The 18,357-nt window shown below is 51.2% G+C and overlaps 9 protein-coding genes across 9 annotated transcripts; 3 read left to right on the top strand and 6 right to left on the bottom strand.

Annotated features, from left to right (window-relative positions):
• Positions 1–909: 909 nt before the first annotated feature.
• On the top strand, positions 910–3,096 carry N7525_003360 (aspartate--tRNA ligase MSD1; the record flags this gene model as incomplete). Its single annotated transcript, XM_002559188.1, has 3 exons — positions 910–1,120; positions 1,199–1,917; positions 1,978–3,096. 3 exons carry the CDS (start codon positions 910–912, stop codon positions 3,094–3,096), a joined length of 2,049 nt encoding a protein of 682 aa, XP_002559234.1.
• Positions 3,097–4,097: 1,001 nt separating this feature from the next.
• N7525_003359 (carbohydrate esterase family 5 protein) lies at positions 4,098–5,233 on the top strand (the record flags this gene model as incomplete). The annotated part of the gene is made up of 3 exons (XM_002559189.2): positions 4,098–4,518; positions 4,573–4,769; positions 4,871–5,233. 3 exons carry the CDS (start codon positions 4,098–4,100, stop codon positions 5,231–5,233), a joined length of 981 nt encoding a protein of 326 aa, XP_002559235.2.
• A 450-nt stretch (positions 5,234–5,683) lies between these two features.
• Positions 5,684–7,282, bottom strand: cox10 (protoheme IX farnesyltransferase; the record flags this gene model as incomplete). Its single annotated transcript, XM_002559190.2, has 1 exon — positions 5,684–7,282. The coding sequence occupies one exon, from the start codon at positions 7,280–7,282 to the stop codon at positions 5,684–5,686; it is 1,599 nt and encodes a 532-aa protein (XP_002559236.1).
• A 179-nt stretch (positions 7,283–7,461) lies between these two features.
• N7525_003357 (putative monosaccharide-P-dolichol utilization protein) lies at positions 7,462–8,418 on the top strand (the record flags this gene model as incomplete). Its single annotated transcript, XM_002559191.1, has 2 exons — positions 7,462–8,088; positions 8,152–8,418. 2 exons carry the CDS (start codon positions 7,462–7,464, stop codon positions 8,416–8,418), a joined length of 894 nt encoding a protein of 297 aa, XP_002559237.1.
• Positions 8,419–8,610: 192 nt separating this feature from the next.
• med8 (RNA polymerase II mediator complex subunit MED8) lies at positions 8,611–9,441 on the bottom strand (the record flags this gene model as incomplete). The annotated part of the gene is made up of 2 exons (XM_002559192.1): positions 8,611–9,223; positions 9,317–9,441. The coding sequence occupies 2 exons, from the start codon at positions 9,439–9,441 to the stop codon at positions 8,611–8,613; spliced, it is 738 nt and encodes a 245-aa protein (XP_002559238.1).
• A 940-nt stretch (positions 9,442–10,381) lies between these two features.
• Positions 10,382–11,699, bottom strand: N7525_003355 (uncharacterized protein; the record flags this gene model as incomplete). The annotated part of the gene is made up of 3 exons (XM_002559193.1): positions 10,382–10,995; positions 11,093–11,332; positions 11,402–11,699. 3 exons carry the CDS (start codon positions 11,697–11,699, stop codon positions 10,382–10,384), a joined length of 1,152 nt encoding a protein of 383 aa, XP_002559239.1.
• A 1,056-nt stretch (positions 11,700–12,755) lies between these two features.
• On the bottom strand, positions 12,756–13,661 carry N7525_003354 (uncharacterized protein; the record flags this gene model as incomplete). Its single annotated transcript, XM_002559194.2, has 1 exon — positions 12,756–13,661. One exon carries the CDS (start codon positions 13,659–13,661, stop codon positions 12,756–12,758), a length of 906 nt encoding a protein of 301 aa, XP_002559240.2.
• Positions 13,662–15,147: 1,486 nt separating this feature from the next.
• On the bottom strand, positions 15,148–15,952 carry N7525_003353 (uncharacterized protein; the record flags this gene model as incomplete). Its single annotated transcript, XM_002559195.1, has 2 exons — positions 15,148–15,800; positions 15,850–15,952. The coding sequence occupies 2 exons, from the start codon at positions 15,950–15,952 to the stop codon at positions 15,148–15,150; spliced, it is 756 nt and encodes a 251-aa protein (XP_002559241.1).
• An 886-nt stretch (positions 15,953–16,838) lies between these two features.
• N7525_003352 (uncharacterized protein) lies at positions 16,839–18,229 on the bottom strand (the record flags this gene model as incomplete). Its single annotated transcript, XM_061212676.1, has 4 exons — positions 16,839–17,746; positions 17,801–17,969; positions 18,036–18,137; positions 18,191–18,229. 4 exons carry the CDS (start codon positions 18,227–18,229, stop codon positions 16,839–16,841), a joined length of 1,218 nt encoding a protein of 405 aa, XP_061069697.1.
• Positions 18,230–18,357: the final 128 nt, after the last annotated feature.

Below are 18,357 nucleotides of genomic sequence, written 5' to 3'. Positions count from 1 at the left end.
ATTACTTGAGGCTGGGCAAAGTTACCTTACAAAATACGTTGATGTGATTCGAAATTTTAACGTGCCATGGAGAGCTAGATGGCTACAAGACGAATTTAGGCAGCCCGGTCAGATGTGAGGTAGCTGCATTGCTACTATGTCAAAACAGAAGATATACAGATATGCTGGTGAAGAGGTATTTGCTGAAATTTCTCCTGCCTTCTCGTAAGGTTATAGAGAGTCGACAATGACCGGGGCAACTACGCCTGGAACAATTGAACTCTGGTATAACTCAGCTGTTGAGAAGACAAGACCTGATATAGGGAAAGGTCGAGGTCAAGTATAGCTAGCTATATGGAATAAGAGCGGAAAGAGAGGACCTCGGACATCAGGCGTCATTTGCTAATGACCGTCCAACATCCATCTCTCCCAGCTTCAAGGGAAACCCTCAAACCATGGCCCAAAGCCAATGGTTACACCTTCAAGTCTTGTGAATAGGATCAGAGATGCCTTCATCGCGTCCGTCAAGTAAACAAGGTTGGTATGCCGAACGCATATATCACATACCCTACCCTCGATTCGTACAGCCCTTAAGCTCCCCGAAGAGAGAGAGCCGCACGCCTCAGAGGGCAGAGACTGTCTCATATATAACACACTAGGCTTTCATCATTCTGGGAAACAGTCAGTACAGCGATCAAAAAAGGTAGTGCCCGTTGAGACGGGCTGGGAACCATAATACTCACAAGTATAAAACTTGGAAGGATGAAGAAGAAAAGAAAAACGGACGAGGGAAAATCCCGCGCTTTTTATTTCTGCGGGCGCTAGTCCGCTTCTGGGGCGGAGTGGCTTTCTGCCGGTTTTAATGATCAGGTCCCGACATGACTCGCTTTCTTCCGGGTGGGCTGCAATTGCATTCACGACAGTTGAAATATGCCAATTGCTGCCGTGCAGCTCCGCACTTTGCGGTTGAGATCTAGCTACATCGAGATCTCGAACCTCCTGCGGGGTCGATCAGTTGCTTGGCCCAGACAATGCTATAGCCCCGTTCAGGCGCCGCGGCAGTTCCATGCTCGGGCTTGTTTGCGACAGGAGGAGCCTCCTAAACAGCTTCCTGCTTTTTTGGAGGCATACAAGCGGGCTGGTATGTTGATATCTTCTCATGAAAAGCTTTGGATTTGCATAGTTTTAGAGGGCTTTGGCTAATATTCATGCCCTACAGTGGACTTCCCTCCTGCCACCCACGATTTCGAAACCTTCTTTGCACAGGCTGAGGCAAATACGGAAGTAGTACTACACGGATATCTGGGAAACCGCGCCGACCTGTCCAAGAAACTATCATTCGTGCGCTTATCCGATCCCACCCTGCAACAAAGCCTACAAGTTGTAGCATTCGCCAAGAACGATGCCTTCGAGCAGCTCAAGACCATAAACGCGAACAGCCCCGTGGCTGTACGTGGGACAGTTCAGAAGAAGAAGAAGACAAAGCCGTCAGAGGGGGATAACACACCGGCCCAAGACCAATGGGAGCTCGCATTAGAAGAAATTCACCCCCTCAACGACTTCCCCAAGGAGATTATAATGACGGCTGAAACGGTATTCCCACCTGAGCAACGATACCTCCAACTGCGCTCAGATGCGGAGCTGCGAAAAGCACTGCGCTTCCGTGCCCGCGCGCACAATCTTTGTAAGAAAGAGCTGGAGCAGTGTCGGCCGCCGTTTGTTGAGATTGAGACCCCACTGTTGTTCAAGTCTACGCCGGAAGGTGCACGGGAGTTCATTGTGCCTACACGGAGGGAGGGGCTGGCGTATGCTTTGCCTCAGAGTCCGCAGCAGTATAAGCAGATTCTCATGGCTAGTGGCTTGCCAAGGTATTATCAGTTTGCGCGCTGCTTCCGGGATGAGGATTTGCGTGCAGATCGTCAGCCCGAGTTTACTCAGGTATGTATCTATATTGGTTTGTTGGATGATGGACGATATAAGCTAATTGAATTCGTACAGCTTGACATGGAGATGTCTTTCGCGACAGGCGACGATGTCATGCGCACCGTTGAAGGGGTCATTCGCCGACTTTGGTCGTCGTTGATGAAAGACCCTGCCCCTGAGGGCCCATTCCGCAAAGTATCCTACCAGGAAGTCATGGCAAAATATGGCTCCGACAAGCCGGACACAAGATACGGGATGGAAATTATTCGACTTGATCATGTTCTCCCCGTGGATCTAGTCAGCAAGATTTCTGGCCTGACCAACCCCGTCGTGGAGGCTTTCAAGCTTGAAGGGAATGACAACGATCCCGCTGAGACCCACAAGTTCATTACCCAGTTCCTTGACTCACCTGCGGGCGCACCGTTCAACGATAACCCAGATGGCGGCCCAGGCGTCTTCATCTACAATGGCAAGCAGCCGCTGTGCGGACTACAGCCCTTCGGTTTCGAAGCCGCCGAACAAGTTGAGGAACTACTGGACCCTGACCACGGTGACCTAATCATTCTGCAGGCACGCCCCCGTGCTCCTTTCTCCGGGGGTTCAACCCCCGTCGGCGATCTACGCCGTGCGCTACACGCTGCCTCGGTCACAGCAGGCTTCAAGCCCGCCCCGACCGGATTCGACTTCCTCTGGGTCGTCGGCTTCCCCCTCTTCTCCCCTACCTCAGACTCCGAGCCCGGCCAGGGCGGTGCAGCAGGCTTCTCCTCCACACACCACCCCTTCACCGCACCCAAGACCCCGGCCGATGTCGACCTCCTCCTCACAGACCCCACCAAGGCAGTGGCTGACCACTATGACCTCGTTGTGAATGGCGTCGAGCTAGGCGGTGGTAGTCGTCGTATCCACGATGCAGCAGTGCAGGAATTCATTTTCCGTGATATCCTGAAAATGCCAGCTGAGCGGTTGGCCGACTTCTCGCATCTGCTCGATGCGCTCCGCTCTGGCTGTCCTCCGCACGCCGGTCTTGCCCTGGGCTTTGACAGACTTGTTGCTGTTATGCTCGGCAAGGAGTCCGTGCGTGACGTGATCGCTTTCCCGAAGACTGGTAAAGGGGGCGACGATGCCATGGTTGGAGCTCCGAGTCTCATGACGGAGGAGGCATTGAAGACGTATCACCTGAAGCTGAGGCAGTAGATATTTGCCGGCTTCATTGCCGATTGTATATCACATTGTCCTTTTGGATGAGCGATTTTGTACTATACCGATGCACTACATATACCGATGTATTATAGCCGAGGTTTCGGCATTCTAAATTCCATGACCCAATTCTCTTCTCTGGATGAAACTGCGCATTGCATACTCTATCCAGCATAGTACTCCGAGCAGGGCACTGTTTTGCAAATCAGGGGGTTGCGCCTGACCTCAGTGGGGTGCCCTCAGACACCCCTGAGCATCCGGTCCCACTGGGCGTTCGCGTTCTGATTCCTGCGATTCTTCTCCACATCCTGTTTTTAGGGCTTTTTCTTCAAACCCATTTTATGGCTGAACGGCTAAAGTACCCGATTTGGAGCTCCCCAATATTGGGAACATTCCATAGTTTCGACTTCATTTAGCTCAAACCCTAACATCCTGCGTCTCAGGACTTTTGTGCTGGATCTGTCACATATTCATATATAGTGCGTATAGATAGTAGATACATCAATTGAAGATGTTTCAGACATGAGGTCCATATACTAGAGCTATGCTTTGAAAGAGAATTCGAGGCCCTTTTCTACAATATAACGATCTACAGGTTGCGATCGAAGTCCACGAGGCGGGAGAGGCCGGGGACTATTGAAGATCTTTTATAGGGCTACTCCATGTGTTCTCCAACTTACGGACCAATGAAAACAGGTATATCCTGCAGCAGGAGTCGCAGGATGAAACAGGGTACCCGTTTCACTAAAGTCTTAGTTTAAGACATTTCCCAAAAGATGGCATCCCTCCGAGGTTAGCCCGATTCCCGATAAGTAAACTGCCGAACGAATGAACCAATATCAAGAATGTAGGAATACAAGAATATATAAGAGTAGATTATCCCTCGCCAGTCTTCAATTCATTCACTCAAGTCTTCCAGTCTGCCATTCGTTCACTTATTCTACACTGTCGAGCTGGTCTCTCAGATTCATTCTTTATATAACTTCCCTCGTTTCAATATGAAGTCTACTATCATCCTCACCTTGGCTAGCATTGCCATCGCGGCTCCCACTCCCACCATCGAGAACCGCCAGCTGCCCGGTTTCGGCTCTGGTAGTGGTACCGGCACTGGTCTGGATGCCTGGAAGTCTCTCATGCCAGGACTCTCCGGCAGCGGCTCCGGCACTTCCACTGGTAGTGGATTGGACGCCTGGAAGTCAATGATGCCAGGACTGTCCGGCAGCGGCTCCGGAACTTCCACTGGTAGTGGATTGGACGCCTGGAAGTCCATGATGCCAGGACTCTCTGGCTCTGGCAGCGGCTCCGACAGCTCGTCGGGCAGTGGATTGAGCGGCTTCGGTTCTCCCATCCCCGGACGCTCGACCTCTAGCACCGGCTCGGACAGCTCGTCCGGCAGCGGATTCGGTTTCCCCAGTTTCGGTATTATTTCCTGAATCCATAGACTGAGACCCCAATACTGATTTCAATTCATAGGCGGCTCTGGTTCTTCAACCGAGAACGGTGTGACTCAGAATGACGGCTGCAAGGAGTACACCTTCATTTTCGCTCGCGGAACTAGCGAGATGGGTAACATGGGCTCGGTCGTTGGACCCCCCGTCGCCAAGCAGTTGAACTCCCTGACCGGCGACAAGGTCACCGTGCAGGGTGTGACATACCCGGCTGATGCAGCGGTATGAGAACCCATTCCCTCCTTCAACACATTTTGACTTGGCTTTGCATCCTGCAGTCGTAATCACCAACCGGACCTTTCACTAACACTCCATTCGAACAGGGCAACGGAATGATGGGCGGATCCGGCGGTCCCACCATGGCCAAGCTTGTCAAGCAGGCTCTTAGCCAGTGCCCGAAGACTAAGGTCTTGCTGGGCGGATACTCCCAGGGTGCGATGGTCGTCCACAATGCTGCCAACAGCCTCGATGCTGGCCAGATCACTGCTGCTGTCCTTTTCGGTGACCCACTCAAGGCCCAGGGTGTCGGTAAGCTTGCCAGTGATAAGGTTAAGGAGTTCTGTAACATGGGTGACCCCGTCTGCTTGAACGGAGGAAATGTCATGGCGCACCTTGCTTACGGCAGTGACGCCGAGACGGCTGCGAAGTTCTTGATTGAAGCTGCTGGCGGTTCCACTTCTTCGTAGACTGATGGTGGCCGCTTGTGATCATTTGGGGTGGCCGTGATGGTATGGAGCGGTGATTCGAATAGTATGTGCAATAGTTTTGGTTTTGGTTGTATAATTGGGAGAATCGATGTTAATGCGTCCACCTGCTGAGTTCTGTTTCAATAAGTAGACATGAGAATGCGTAGCCGGTCAGATTTGGGTCCAAGGGAAGTAGCTTGTATTATGGTATTCCGTCAAAATGCAGGTAAAAAAGAAAAAAAAGAAGAAGAAGAAGAAAAGAAGGAAAAGATCTGTATGGATTCCATATAGGAGAGGTGTTATACAAAGTCAAAAAAGAAACGCCACTCCAAACCGCTGTATAAGACAAAATCCCAGAACAAAAATGTGCTCCGAGTAGACAAGGCGAGACACCCCGGTGAGATGGATGAAACTAGAATGTATCCAGCACGAGAGACTTGTGGTACACTTTCATACAGTAGACAAAGTACTTGTCCGGGTTGAAGGTGCACGGGTTGATGCGGCATTTTGGAGCTTAGCCTCCTCGCCTTCAACCTCTTCTTCATCCTCGTAGTACAGATACTCCTCATCCTCTTCGTCGGATTGTCCGAATATATTCCTCCAAACGCCATCCCAGAGACCCTTCTTGGTCATTAGGCCGCCAACCAGGAGAATAGGCAGTTGCCAGATACTGGCCCAGAAGAGGCCACGTGCAGTGCCGTTCGCGCCCTGATGTTGGTAGAAGCGGTAGGCCTCGCGGACCAGCCAGCCATTGGCGACAGTGCTACCGACAAGGAAACCATGTCCGACGACATTGACCCACCAAAGACCAAAGGAGATAGGGAACATCAGAATAGAGTAGCGCAGAGCAACACGAGCACTGCGACCTGGGTTCACCCAGCATAGCATCCTATAGCCGGCTGCTTTATACTCATCGCGGATCAGATGGGACAGGGCGTTGAAATGGGGGAATTGCCAGGCGAACAAGATTCCACCCAGCAGCCATCCACCAATGCTCTCTTCGCTGAAGAGCATGTCGCGCCATGAGTCATGGCCGATCGTCGCTGTCTGGCCTGCCGCGGCGATCCATCCCATCAGCGGTGGGATACCACCAACAACCGCGCCAACCCAGGTATTGATTACGTGCATTCGCTTCAATGGTGTATATACAAAGGCATATAGGAAGATGTTGGCGGCGGATAGGGCGGTAGTTGTCGGGTTAGTCCCGATAGAAAGGAGTGAAAGGCCCGTGACGGCGGTGCCAATCGCGAAGAGCAGAGCTGCCCGGCGCGAGACAAGTCCGCGAACGATAGGACGATTACGCGTCCGGGACATGAGTGCGTCGAATTTCGGTTCGAACATCATGTTCAGTGTATTGGCGCTGCAACAAGACAAGAAAGTGCCCGCCGTCAGGTATATAAAGGTTAGGGTCGAGGTCGAAAGTGTAGGAAGTGGGGTCATGGCCGGGTCGAGAGTGAGCAGGGAGGAAATTGGGTACATTCCGTATGCAGAGGTGGTTGTGAGGACGATCAAGAAGGAGAGTCGCGGTTTCGTCAGGGCGAGATACGCAGCCAACTTGCGGCGCAGGGAGGTGGTGGGGAGTGTGGATGAGAAGTTCGACAATTGCGCCGAGGCGTCCAGTGGGAGGCTGGGTTCTGGTTTTCCGGTTGCATTGCTTTCCTCCTTCAAGCGCTTCCGCCGCCGATGTGGTAGTTCTGATGTTGCTTCCGTCGCAATCGTGGCGGACGGCGCTGTTGCAGATGAATTGACCTGACTGACGTGCGAATGGTCGGGAGATGAAACGTTTGATTTGCTTTTCACGTCGGAGGACGCAAGCGAAGACAGCAAGCCGCCTTTGCTACTTGACCCGTCGTTCAATCGATTGGCCGAGAAATATGATTTGTGGAATACCGAAGGGGACTGGTCATCCGCAATCCCGGTCCGCCGTTTCGAGGACGATAGGAACCCCCGAATGGCCTCGGGGCGCACAGAACGAGGCCCGAAGAGACATTGTGAGCACACAAGCGCCTCTCGAGGCCTCCGTAGAAGGGATGGCCGCAGAGGGATCATGGCGGGTCGGTCATGCAGAAGGAAGAAAAGAGAACGAGAGAAGTTGAATTTCCCCGGCGGTGCACGGGCCACATCCGTTCACCTTGGGAATGTCAACAAATTGTTCTTCTAGACATTGTCTGATCTCCAACCCTGTCTTTTTTTTTTTTTTTTTTTTCTGGTGATTATCCACACTCATAATGGATACCCTTCAGACCTCAGTGATCACCCCTCTTCAGCCTTATTTGGCGCCTATTGTCTCGGCCATCCCCGAGCCAGTGCACGATGCCGTTGTGTCCTTGATTGGGAAGTCTTGCCACGGCGCACTGTTGGTCGACCTCGATGTCACTAAGGACCCTGCCTGCACATCTCTCGCCATCTCCAAGGCTCTCGGTATTGCTATCGTCGGTGCCAGTGCAGTCGTCAAAATCCCGCAGATTCTGAAGCTGATCAACTCCCGCTCATCGGCCGGTGTCTCATTCGTCTCGTACGCCCTCGAAACCGCCAGCTTGCTCATCACCCTCTCCTACGGCGTGCGCAACCAGTTCCCATTCAGCACCTATGGCGAGACCGCTCTCATTGCCGTCCAGGATATCGCTATCGGTGTTCTGGTCCTAAACTATGCCGGACGTTCCGCCGCCGCCGCGGCTTTCATTGCTGTCGTAGCTGCCAGCGTTTATGCGCTGTTGTTCGACCAGAATCTTGTGGATATGCAGACCATGGCCTACCTACAGGCCGGTGCGGGTGCTCTAGGTGTTGCTAGCAAGGCGCCTCAAATCTATACCATCTGGCGCGAGGGAGGAACCGGACAGCTTAGCGCATTCACGGTACGATTCCCTTTGGTTTTTAATACGATCTCAGTTCAGACACTAATTGCTTCTTCTAATCAGGTGTTCAACTACCTCATCGGCTCCCTATCCCGAATCTTCACAACCCTCCAGGAAGTTGACGACAAGTTCATCCTCTACGGCTTCATTGGCGGTTTCACTCTTAATGTGATCCTTGCGCTCCAGATGCTCTGGTACTGGAATGCCCCAGCGCCCAAGCAGAAGGCTGCTCCTCGCGCAAAGGCAGTCGAAAAGGCACCGACAGCCCAGACCACGGGAGCGTCTCCCAGACCTGGTGTAAAGACCCCCACCACCCGCCGACGGGGTTAGATAGCTCAGTTGTTGCTCGCCTTCGCTTCTTTTCGGTTTGGTTAAATAATATTAATACCGTTTTTGGAACCATGCAATCCGCACAATGAGCTACGAGAAGGTGTATTCTTGGAAAACCCTGGACCAAGTAGAACAGTAAACACAGACCACATGTCCTGAGTCAAGAGTATCAAGTCCCTAGAGACACCAAGACTACGGCATGCGCCCAGTAGTCATATATCTCAAAATCAGATCCAAGGGCACGAACGGCTGCACCGGATGCGGGTGATGAGGAGCAATATTGTACTCGAACTCAGCAGCACCAGGCTTCCGATGAACGCCAACAACATCCATCTCCTCCCCATCCTCCTCTTCACCCTCGCTCTCTTCCTCCCCATCATCATCCTCTAACTGCCTCCTCAACCCAGTAACAACATTCTCAATCCCAGCCTCGCGCTCCTCAAGCGTAAAATTCCCACCCCAGTTCCTCCGCCGCGCTTCCTGATTCGCCTCCAGCGGCGCCCATTCCCACAGCTCCGCGAGCTGTGCGTCGCTCAGCGGCTTGTACGCGGCATCGGGGTCGGAGAAATTGGACGGTCCTGTGGACTCTGTGCCGGCTGCACGGCCGCGCGCAACCCAGTCTTCGACGCGGGGATCGAGTTTTGTGCGGAGGAGTTGTTCGAGAGTGTTTGCTTGTGTTCGGCCTGGGTATTCTGGCCCTGGGTAGGCGACTAGGTTGGAGAGGAGGTCGCGTTGGTCGGACAGTTGGTCGGAGACGCTGATGAGGTTGTTGGAGATGATGCTTGCTTGGGATTGGAGGGATGTCCTGGTTTTTGGTTAGTTCGAGAGACTAGGGTACTTCCAAGGTTGTTGCTGTTGGCTGCGTAGGGAATGGCTTAGAGGATGGTAGAGCTCTTACCACGGCGGAAGAGGGTCGCTTTGGTTTAGACTTGCGATCAGCGAGCCTAGTGAGCGTGTGAGCTGCACGAGACGTTGACGCGACTGCTCGAGGACTTTAATTTGTTCTTGGGTGAGATTGGACATGGCTGGTTGAAAGCTTGGAAAGGTCAAAGAGCTCCCAACGTGAGGGGATAAGATAAAGTGTTGTAGAACGTCCGAGGGTTTCTGACTTCTCTTACTTCAATTTTCTTCTACTTTCCTCAATCATTTCTGAATGAGGTATATTCCTGACATTGGTCTCTTCTAGTTTATAGATCCTATGTGGATTCTTTACCAGATCAATATACGGAGTGTTCAGGTGCACAAGTAACGGTCAAGTTACATATGTCAACCAGCCACCAGGCACCAAACACCAAGCCCTCCAACACCCCCACGCTCAATCGCATAAAATTACCACAGTCTACAACTCCAAAAATAACTTCAAGATCGATTTCCCATCTCCCATTGGACCTTTAGACCCTTGGCGGTGCGTGCTGAAACGCCTGCAGAACGGCCGAGCCAATCTGCAGCGACGCTGGAACACAAAACGCTGTCGCCTGGAGGTTCTGTAGCCGATCATGTCATATTATTTGACAGTTTAGCTTGCGAAGGCCTGCCTTATCCCGCTGCAATTCCTGGGCTTGCTGATGCTATTTTCGGACCAAGTTAGTAGAGGGTGTTGACGATGGATACATAAGTCCTCTTCCCCCTTCTCGGTGAATTTTATGCTGTACTGCTGTGTCTATCTCCTTCTTACTCTTTTATCCTAAGTGTATTATTATCTTTTACGGATAACTTTCTGTGCTGGACACTTTTCTTCCATTGGACTATAACATGCAGACATTGCAAGATGTCGGGGATATATTGAGGCGATCCTGGAGCTGAACTCCGTAAAACAGAACAAGAAACCCAAACGCCGTCAACAATGAGGTGAGCTGATGTCCTGGTCTCATTACATCAAAGCCACAACTGACTCTGTTATCCACAGACATTTCACCAATGCTATACAGCAACAAGTAGACACAACCAGGTACAGTTGTCACAATTACTGCCACTGCCGAGGATCCTTTCGATCCGGGTCAAAGACCTGAGGGTGGGCAGAAACCTGAGCATGCTGCTGCTGGTACTGCTGTTGAGCAGGCTCTTCAATAATATCCTGCGAGAAACCCGACTTGTCTTGACCTTGGAAGTGCTGCTGGTACTGTTGGCTTTGGTAACGTTGGTCCTGGCCATGGCCATACGCAAGCTCCTGTCCGCGGCCATCATTATCAACAAACCCAAAGCCTGACCCGTGCCCATACCCGCCGGAATTATACATCTGCTGCTCAGCCCAGGCTTGCTGCTGCTGTGCGCTAGTCGGCGCTACACCGCTCCAGTTGTTGTACATATTAGGCGCGTTGCGGTTCCGACGGGCCTTCTTGCGTCGGTGCCGGATGAAGAAGAAGCAACATACTGTGAGCGCCGAGACGAGGATGAGGAATCCTACGATCGGCACGGCGATCACCACTCCCAGGTTCAGGTTTGAGGAGTCTGTGCCGGGAGTTTCGAGCGACAGACTTGAGGGGAGGAGGGATTGGCTGAAGATTCTTGTTGGGGCTATGTCGAAAGTCTTGCCCGTTTCTGTCTTGAAATGGCAGTTGTAGCGGATAGACTCGAGGACTGTATTGGGATAGTTAGTTGTGGTTTTCTTCGGAATTTGAGCTTGGGATTTGCTGATATCATATGGATACAGGAATGGGTTGCAGGGCATACGTACAGTTTGCCATGTAAACTTGCGAGCTTGTCAAGTTATAGCAGAACTCGCAGGTGTTGACGACATTATCTGCGAACGACGGGGTTTCACACCACGAGTTCAGATTCGATGTGTCTGGGTCTTCAATATGGGTTTCGACTGCTAAACGCACGCCATCGCATGCGACGGGGCACGGGGACGAGACATTGGAAATTGAGTCTGGAGATCCAAACACACAGGTTGAGAAGGCATAGCGCAGGTTATCTGGTTCGATTAGTTAGGTCTGAGCCACAAAGCACAATCTGCGATTTCTGGAAGGGTGATACAACATACAGAGGCCCCAGTTGACGTCCGACTCGCCAGTGTTTTGATCGTGGAAATCGCTGTCTAACTGACAGGAGATGCAGTTTTTGAAACTTTTCCCTACTGATGTTTGGTTGAACGAATGATCCAAACACGCAATCTCGGAAGATGTAGTATTGGCCGTGGTACCGCACACGTCTGCACAGGGCGAACCCTGTGTGGTTTTCAATCCGAAAACCACTGGAGTTGGGCTATTCAGCAAAATCACAGCCAGGAAAAGGGCCAGCATCCTGGATGATCTTGAACTGCTGTCACTTAACCCGAGCATGATGAGCCGGAGTGAACAGAGAGTCCGACAGCTTCTGTTCTTACAGCGACCGCCAAGGATGAGGTGGGAGTATAGTAGGCAGAGTGCCGGATAGATGAATCTCACGTTCGCATGAGAAACGGCAAAATAGTAACTCAGGATCGTAAGAGATTGCTCGGGGCGGGAAAGCTTCTTTTTTTCACTGCGAGCAGCTCACGCTCCGTTCCGTATTGGATGTGACGGCCAGGTGGAGTAATTCAGTCGCAGGAGCTCGCAGAACAGGGAAGTGATGCACAATCCAAGCACCTGCAAAGTTACTAGTGCTTGGGCGAAGCAACGGAATGGATGCGCCGGTCGAATCAAGCACATTCTCTTCCTCCCAGTGTTGGTCCTCGGCGCTTAGAGAACGCCGCTTACAGGCTGGTTGGTGACGGCACCCTGGCTGGGCAATCGGGGGATGGTTGGTGTGGATGGAGTGATCACCCCGTCATCCTGCTTTCAGTGGATATGCTGCAGGCGCACAGAGTGTGATGGACCCTGGCGCTTGATTGGTGAGAGCGGTTGTGACTGTGATACCGTCTGCATAATGCACGGGCGCAGGTTCACCCCCTCATCTGAGGACAGTCGCAATATCCAGCCATTTGTTGGAAACGGGTATCGGCATCTCCCGACTGGAAAAAGAGTGAGAAAAGTATTGAGGTTTTGATCTGCCAAGGGAAGCCCCTCTTGCTAGGGCCGGGAGAGACAGGACTCCGGGACTTTGAAGTAAAAAGGGTCCAAGTACACCTTGCTCGGTGAAGACGTACAGACGTACATGTAAATTTCCTCAACATTCTGATCAGATAATTGTACGGAATAACTGTAATTGCAAATAAAACCGCCATAATGCAAAATTAATACTAAAATTGAGGCAAATCCAGTCCAACGGGCGACTACAGGGCTTTCGAAAAAGACTGACTCGAACAAGACCGATTGGTCGCCCCCCAAAGAAATGTAACAATAAAAAAAGAAAAAGAAAAGAAAAAAAAAAACCACCAGATATAGACTTCTAGTTGAACATAGTTTGTTCAGGACATATCAACCATAGAGCTCATCATAGGAAGGCACCATTTCCTGTCGAGGTGCAGACTCAGGTTCCCGATGTTTTGTACGGGGAGGGTATCGTTTCTCCGGGAATGGGGGTTGCTTTTGGGTGTTATATGCAACGCGAGGTGTAGAAGGTGGCATAGAGGGAGCAGAGGTAGAAGACGCAGCGGTAACGCTCGTTCGTCTCGAGTTGGTGCCACCGGATATAGATGCAGCGGGTTCTGTTGCACAGCTTTGGAGGCTGCAACGGCGCATGCGTGAAGTCACCGAGAGTGGCGGAGACTTGGCTGGGATGTCAAAATCTTCGGGATCGTCGCGTGCTGTGTGCGACATATCTCCCGTGCCGTATTCTGGAGGGCTTAACTTAATTCGTGGGCCCATAGTATCTCGTTCTTCTTCTTCGTCTTCTTCGTCGCAGGATTCATCGGAGGTGCAATCGTCATGGATAATAGAGCTTGAGTGTCGGCGATTTGGCCCACGCCCCAGATCACCAAGACCGAGCCCTTGACTTGGTGGTGTATGAGCTGGCGGTGTGTGGGCATCTCTATCTCCAACGCGACGCCGTATGTTTTGATCGAAATACCCAGTTGGAAAGGATGGCGGTTCCCCCACTTGGTATTCTCGGGGACCCACGCTTCGCGATCGTCTGCTCGAGGCGCTGGAACTCGGCTGGCGTAATGAGCCAGCTGGGGGATATGATTGATTTTCTTCAGACTGTATGTCTTCCCTCGGTGCATTGGCGACGACACCAGAAGATTGATTCCACTGGTTCCAGGACCCTTGTGTGGGATAAGTGATAGAAACATCACCCCAGCGAGAGTGAAGTTCTGTGGACACTCTGCGCTTTCTTTTGAACTTCTTCATGAAAGTAGCCATGGCCTTCAACCAATCTTTCATGTGGACTGGCAGTGACGCGTTGGGGGGTCAAATTTACCGAAGGGAGGACAAATCACTCCCCAGGGCTGTGCTCATCTCAGAACTTATCAAAATCCCCACATGGGCTCTCTCCTCAAGGCGAAATGCGACAAGTCAAGCACGGCCGAGGAACAAAGATAGACAGAGAGAAGGTGGCCGGGGCAGATTGCCCGCGTGTGTTGAAGTTATATCAAAACAAGATGTCCATAGAGGCGCACGAGCCAACCACTGCATGTCCGTTGGTGACCAAGAAGAGCGAAGATCTTCCGAACAAAGTGCCTGACGGGGATGGAGTTGGTGACCCAGCGAGTGATTAGAGACCCGGGAAAGAACCCGGTGATCTGGTACAACCCCTCTGATGGTGGCCCCCGGGGCGGAATCTAAGAATCCAGACAATTCTGTCTCTCGCAGAAACAACAGCGCTTCGAGGGAAACAAAAAAAAGAAAAAAAAAAAGAGCGAACTGCAGGGCCAACAGTTGACCGGCTGAAGGATCCAGGCGGGCGGACGTAAATGAGAGGCTCACATAGCTACAGCGTGCGTAGAAAATGCATGTGGGAGGGGTATTTACAATCCCTGTTCCCCCTAGCCATTCTCAACAAGATAGGTAATCACTTGTTAGGTGCGGCGCAGTCAACTTGCGTTGACGGATTTGACGCGGGTCGGCCATAGCTTGCATATAGTGTGTCCGTATCAACGCATCTTCGTAGTTCGTCGTTCTTGGCATGGCGCTTGTCTAGTGATCTGCACTCACAAGAACAAAGACCCTTGATAGAGGATGAGTTGGGGCCAGGCAATTCGACTGGCAGGTTTATCCCGTAAGTCCAGGGGTCCGGATGCAACAACGACGTGATGAACACATCGAAGTAGCCTCTTCTTGACCAGTCATTTGCCGGCGGCGACGAGAAAGGAAAAATGCCAGGTGAAAGACAGGGATTAAAAGAGGGGGAAAGGCCCCCTCTCAAGGCGAAAACGCGTAAAAAAGGCGCAAAAAAGCACTGTTTCACTGTGACGCATCTGAATCCCTGCATTGAAGTGGAGTGTGGAGTTGGAAGACCAATATTCACCGTCGAGTTGGCGTACATGGGCGTCTTGGAAAGCTCCAAGTACAGAGTACACAAAGTACCTGAAAGAATGTGCAGTTCCTGAAAGAGAAATTACTAGGAGCTCATGATTTGAGGCGTTTGAGCTGGGATGCTCTTGTAGGCGCCGAGAGTATGAAAAGGGAAAAGCTCGGGACGATCGATATTGAACGGAGATCCCCATGGCACCAACGATCTACAGTACTTTATCAACATCTATGACAGAATCTTTAAAATCTTTCCACTTAGAAGTTTGATTCTTCAAGAAAATTGAATAAATCAAATCAAATAAATACAAGCCCCCCGAGTCACATTTTCGGAAAAGAAAGCGCCCGTGTCGTGATAGTCGTAAAATCAAGAAACCAAGCCCAAGCCACTGTCACAATCTCAATGGAAATTGGTGATCAGCCGCGACAAGACGGGTTTAGGTCGTTTCGGGGCGGCCTGGCCCGACGGTATTGGCTCGGATACACTCCTCTCCCTCCTGTCCCTGCGTTCCTGTCTGCTATTCTGCTCCGGTGGAGGTGGCATAGCTGCCTGATGCCTCGACCTAGTTGGAGCAGCTACGGGCCCAATTAGAAGGCCATGACCGACCATTGACACAGGTCTGGACGTGGATAATCTAGCATCACTGTAGTGGACTGCACTCAGGCGGGAAGAGGGACCAGGATGTGGATTGGCATGATTGGAGGGGTTATACGTGTGGGTGTGGGCGTTAATATCGCCCGCCATGGACGTTGGCCGAATAGGTTGGTATCGTGATGGATCATATGTTGGCAGTGTGGGGTATGCTGGGGGTTGATCGTATGAAGGGCGAGAGAGTTGCTGTTGATATTGCTGTGCGTGCTGGGCCTGGCGACTGTAGTCCGGCGCGAAGGAGGACAAGGGCCGGGGTTGGGAGTGGAGACCTCTGGAGGTGCCTAGTTCGTCTGTTTTATAGGCTGGTGGCGGCTCGAGAGGGGAGAAATCATCGGATTGTTGAGCATTTCTTCTTCTGGCCCGTTCTTTGCGAGAAAAGAGATATAGTAAGCTTCCAGCCACTGGTTTAGGTTAGCTTGCTTTCGGAGGGTTGCGGCTCAGGCTGCATACTTGCTAGGAAGATGAGGCTGCCAGCTATTGCACCAATGGTAATGACGGGGGTGCGAGAAGAGTAGTTATCGGAGCGGGGGCCAAGAGAATAATTGATTGACATAGCCCAATATTCGAAGGATAATTCAAGGACGTGTTTTTCGGGAGGACATCCGGGGTATAGGTATATTCAAAGTAAACAAAGAACTGAAGTCAAGACAATTTTGACCACCACAACGTGTTAAGACCGGCAAGACTATATATTTGAGCCCCAATGTTCGATGCTAACGCGCCTTGAAACGGCGAGGATATAGATATATAAGACCCTGAAACGGATCAACGAAGCTTAGTGCCATCCTGACACACGGTCCCTTGTTTCAAAGGTATCTTGAGCGACTCGCGAGGAAAATAAATATAGTATCAATTAGCTATAGATAGATTCGAACGGCGACAAAATTAGCCAGCATTAGTTCAATTAGCCTGCATAAGCGGGCTAATCCGTCGGGCTAGACCTTGTAAATGCGCCTTAATTTCTAAATTAAAACTGCTGCAGCTGAACGAATCACAAATCACAAATCACAAATCACATTAATGCATTTGCCGTCAACAAAGTTGTCGTACGCTAACTGGTTCATCAATGGCGCCTCGCAATCACCAAATGATATCCACCGTTTAATCCAACATCACGGTGCCGAGTATTTCCAGCAAGTATAAATCAACAGGTCATCACCGCTTCTCGGCCTAGGATGGTTAGAGGTCTGCAGGGTCTGATGGGTGTCTGACGAGTCTCTTGCCAGATCTGGAAAACCTCACAGTTAGGGCTTCGACGCCCGCATACAACAATCTCAGACCACGCAAGCCTTACTTCAATCTTCCAATCCCCAATTTTCAAACGTATTATCTTTTTTTCAAAAATTCTCGAGTTTTGAAATATCACACAATTTCTATCTATTCCCCCCCCATTGCCTCCACGAAAAATGTGTCACCAAATACCCCCACCTGAGCCTCCTTTACTCCGCATACGCCCGATAAAGAGCCATGCCCTTGTCAGTCACGAAATCCAACGCAATACCCTGCCCCACAAAGAAAACATATCCCTCCTTTAGCTCAGCAGTTTGATTACCAGGGAATTTCATCTGACCACAACCCTTGGTAACAATCAACAGACTGGGCCCAAGAATGGCCTTGTGTGTCTCATTCTCCCCAGCGCCAAGAGCAGTGCACAAGACCGAGAATTCACTGATAGGAGGTGCGTAGACATCCGTCTTGCCATGCATGCCCTTGTCACTCTTCCTACGAGGCAGCAGCGCATCCTGCGAATTATGCGGTACAAAGGTGAGAGCCTGCCCGAACAACTCGACGCTGTCGCGCTCTGCGGCCGGACAGAACCCCGTGTTGATGACGTTGTCTGACCGTGCCATGCACTCCACAATATCACCTTCCAGGTAGGCGTGGATGCTATCAGCGGGAACGAAGACGGAATCTCCCGGTCCCAGCGTCATGTAGTTCATCAGCAAGGCGGAGACCAGGTTTCCGTTGTCGCCTTCACCGTATTGCTTTGCCAGACGGGCCAGTAGGCCGGGGATGTAGGTGTATGCGCCGAATTGGGATTCCGGGATGGCTTGTAGGTCTTTGCTTGTCTGTTCGACTTCCTTTGCTGGAGCGCTGAGTAGAGCCTTGCATACTTGGCGGAGGGTCTCGTCGTTGAATTCCCCTGATTTGGGGATGTATTTCGACAGATGGTTCAGCTTGAATAGCGCTTCGATGTCTTTCAGGGGTTTCCAGCCGGCGAAGAGCTCGAATTTGGAGAGTGCAATTGCGATCTCTGGCTTGTGCATTGTGTCGCCATACTTTTCGGGGTGTTCTTTGTTCAGTTGTGCGGCGAGCTTCAGATCTGGATGGATTTGCAGGGGCAGTGCTTTGCTGAAAGATAGAATCTGGAATAGGGTTAGTTATCTATGTGGTGACACACTATAATTCTTGGCCTCTTCGCTTGCCTTCGGTAGAAATGGGATCTCCGGACCCCATCGGTCGTGGACGGACTTGCCCACTAGCTCGGGGTGCTTTTTCAGATACTCTCCGAGGTGTTCTCCCGTGGAAAGCAAGTAAGATGGATTTGAAGGGTACGTACCCATCCACATCTGCTCAAGGGTTAATATGACTGTGCTTATAGTAGTCAATTAATAATTTTGAGAAGCTTAGCTTACTTCCGAATAATGCTGTGAGTCGTCAATTGGTCCATTGTCTGGAGTTTTAGACCACAGCTGAGCTGCAACTGATTCTTTTCCTTGCTTTCCCCAGCCGTCGTTCTGTTAATCCAGAATTAGTATTGATGTAGGATACCCGGAGAGCATGTACTTACCTTGACACCGCACCGAAGTTGGACTACTGCTTCTGCCATGGTCAAGATGATACTGAGATGATGAGTTTCGATTGTTGAGCAGTGTTCTATGCTTTCAATGTTCAATTCGACAATTAAATTCGAGTCAAACCGCTCCTGTATGGGGTTTTCTATTGGCTGCGGCAAAA

This window comes from Penicillium rubens, assembly GCF_028828025.1.
Source record: "Penicillium rubens strain IBT 27055 chromosome Unknown utg000002l_segment0_segment0, whole genome shotgun sequence".
NCBI classification, from domain to species: Eukaryota; Fungi; Ascomycota; class Eurotiomycetes; order Eurotiales; family Aspergillaceae; genus Penicillium; species Penicillium rubens.
This window is presented reverse-complemented; position numbering and strand designations above follow the sequence as displayed.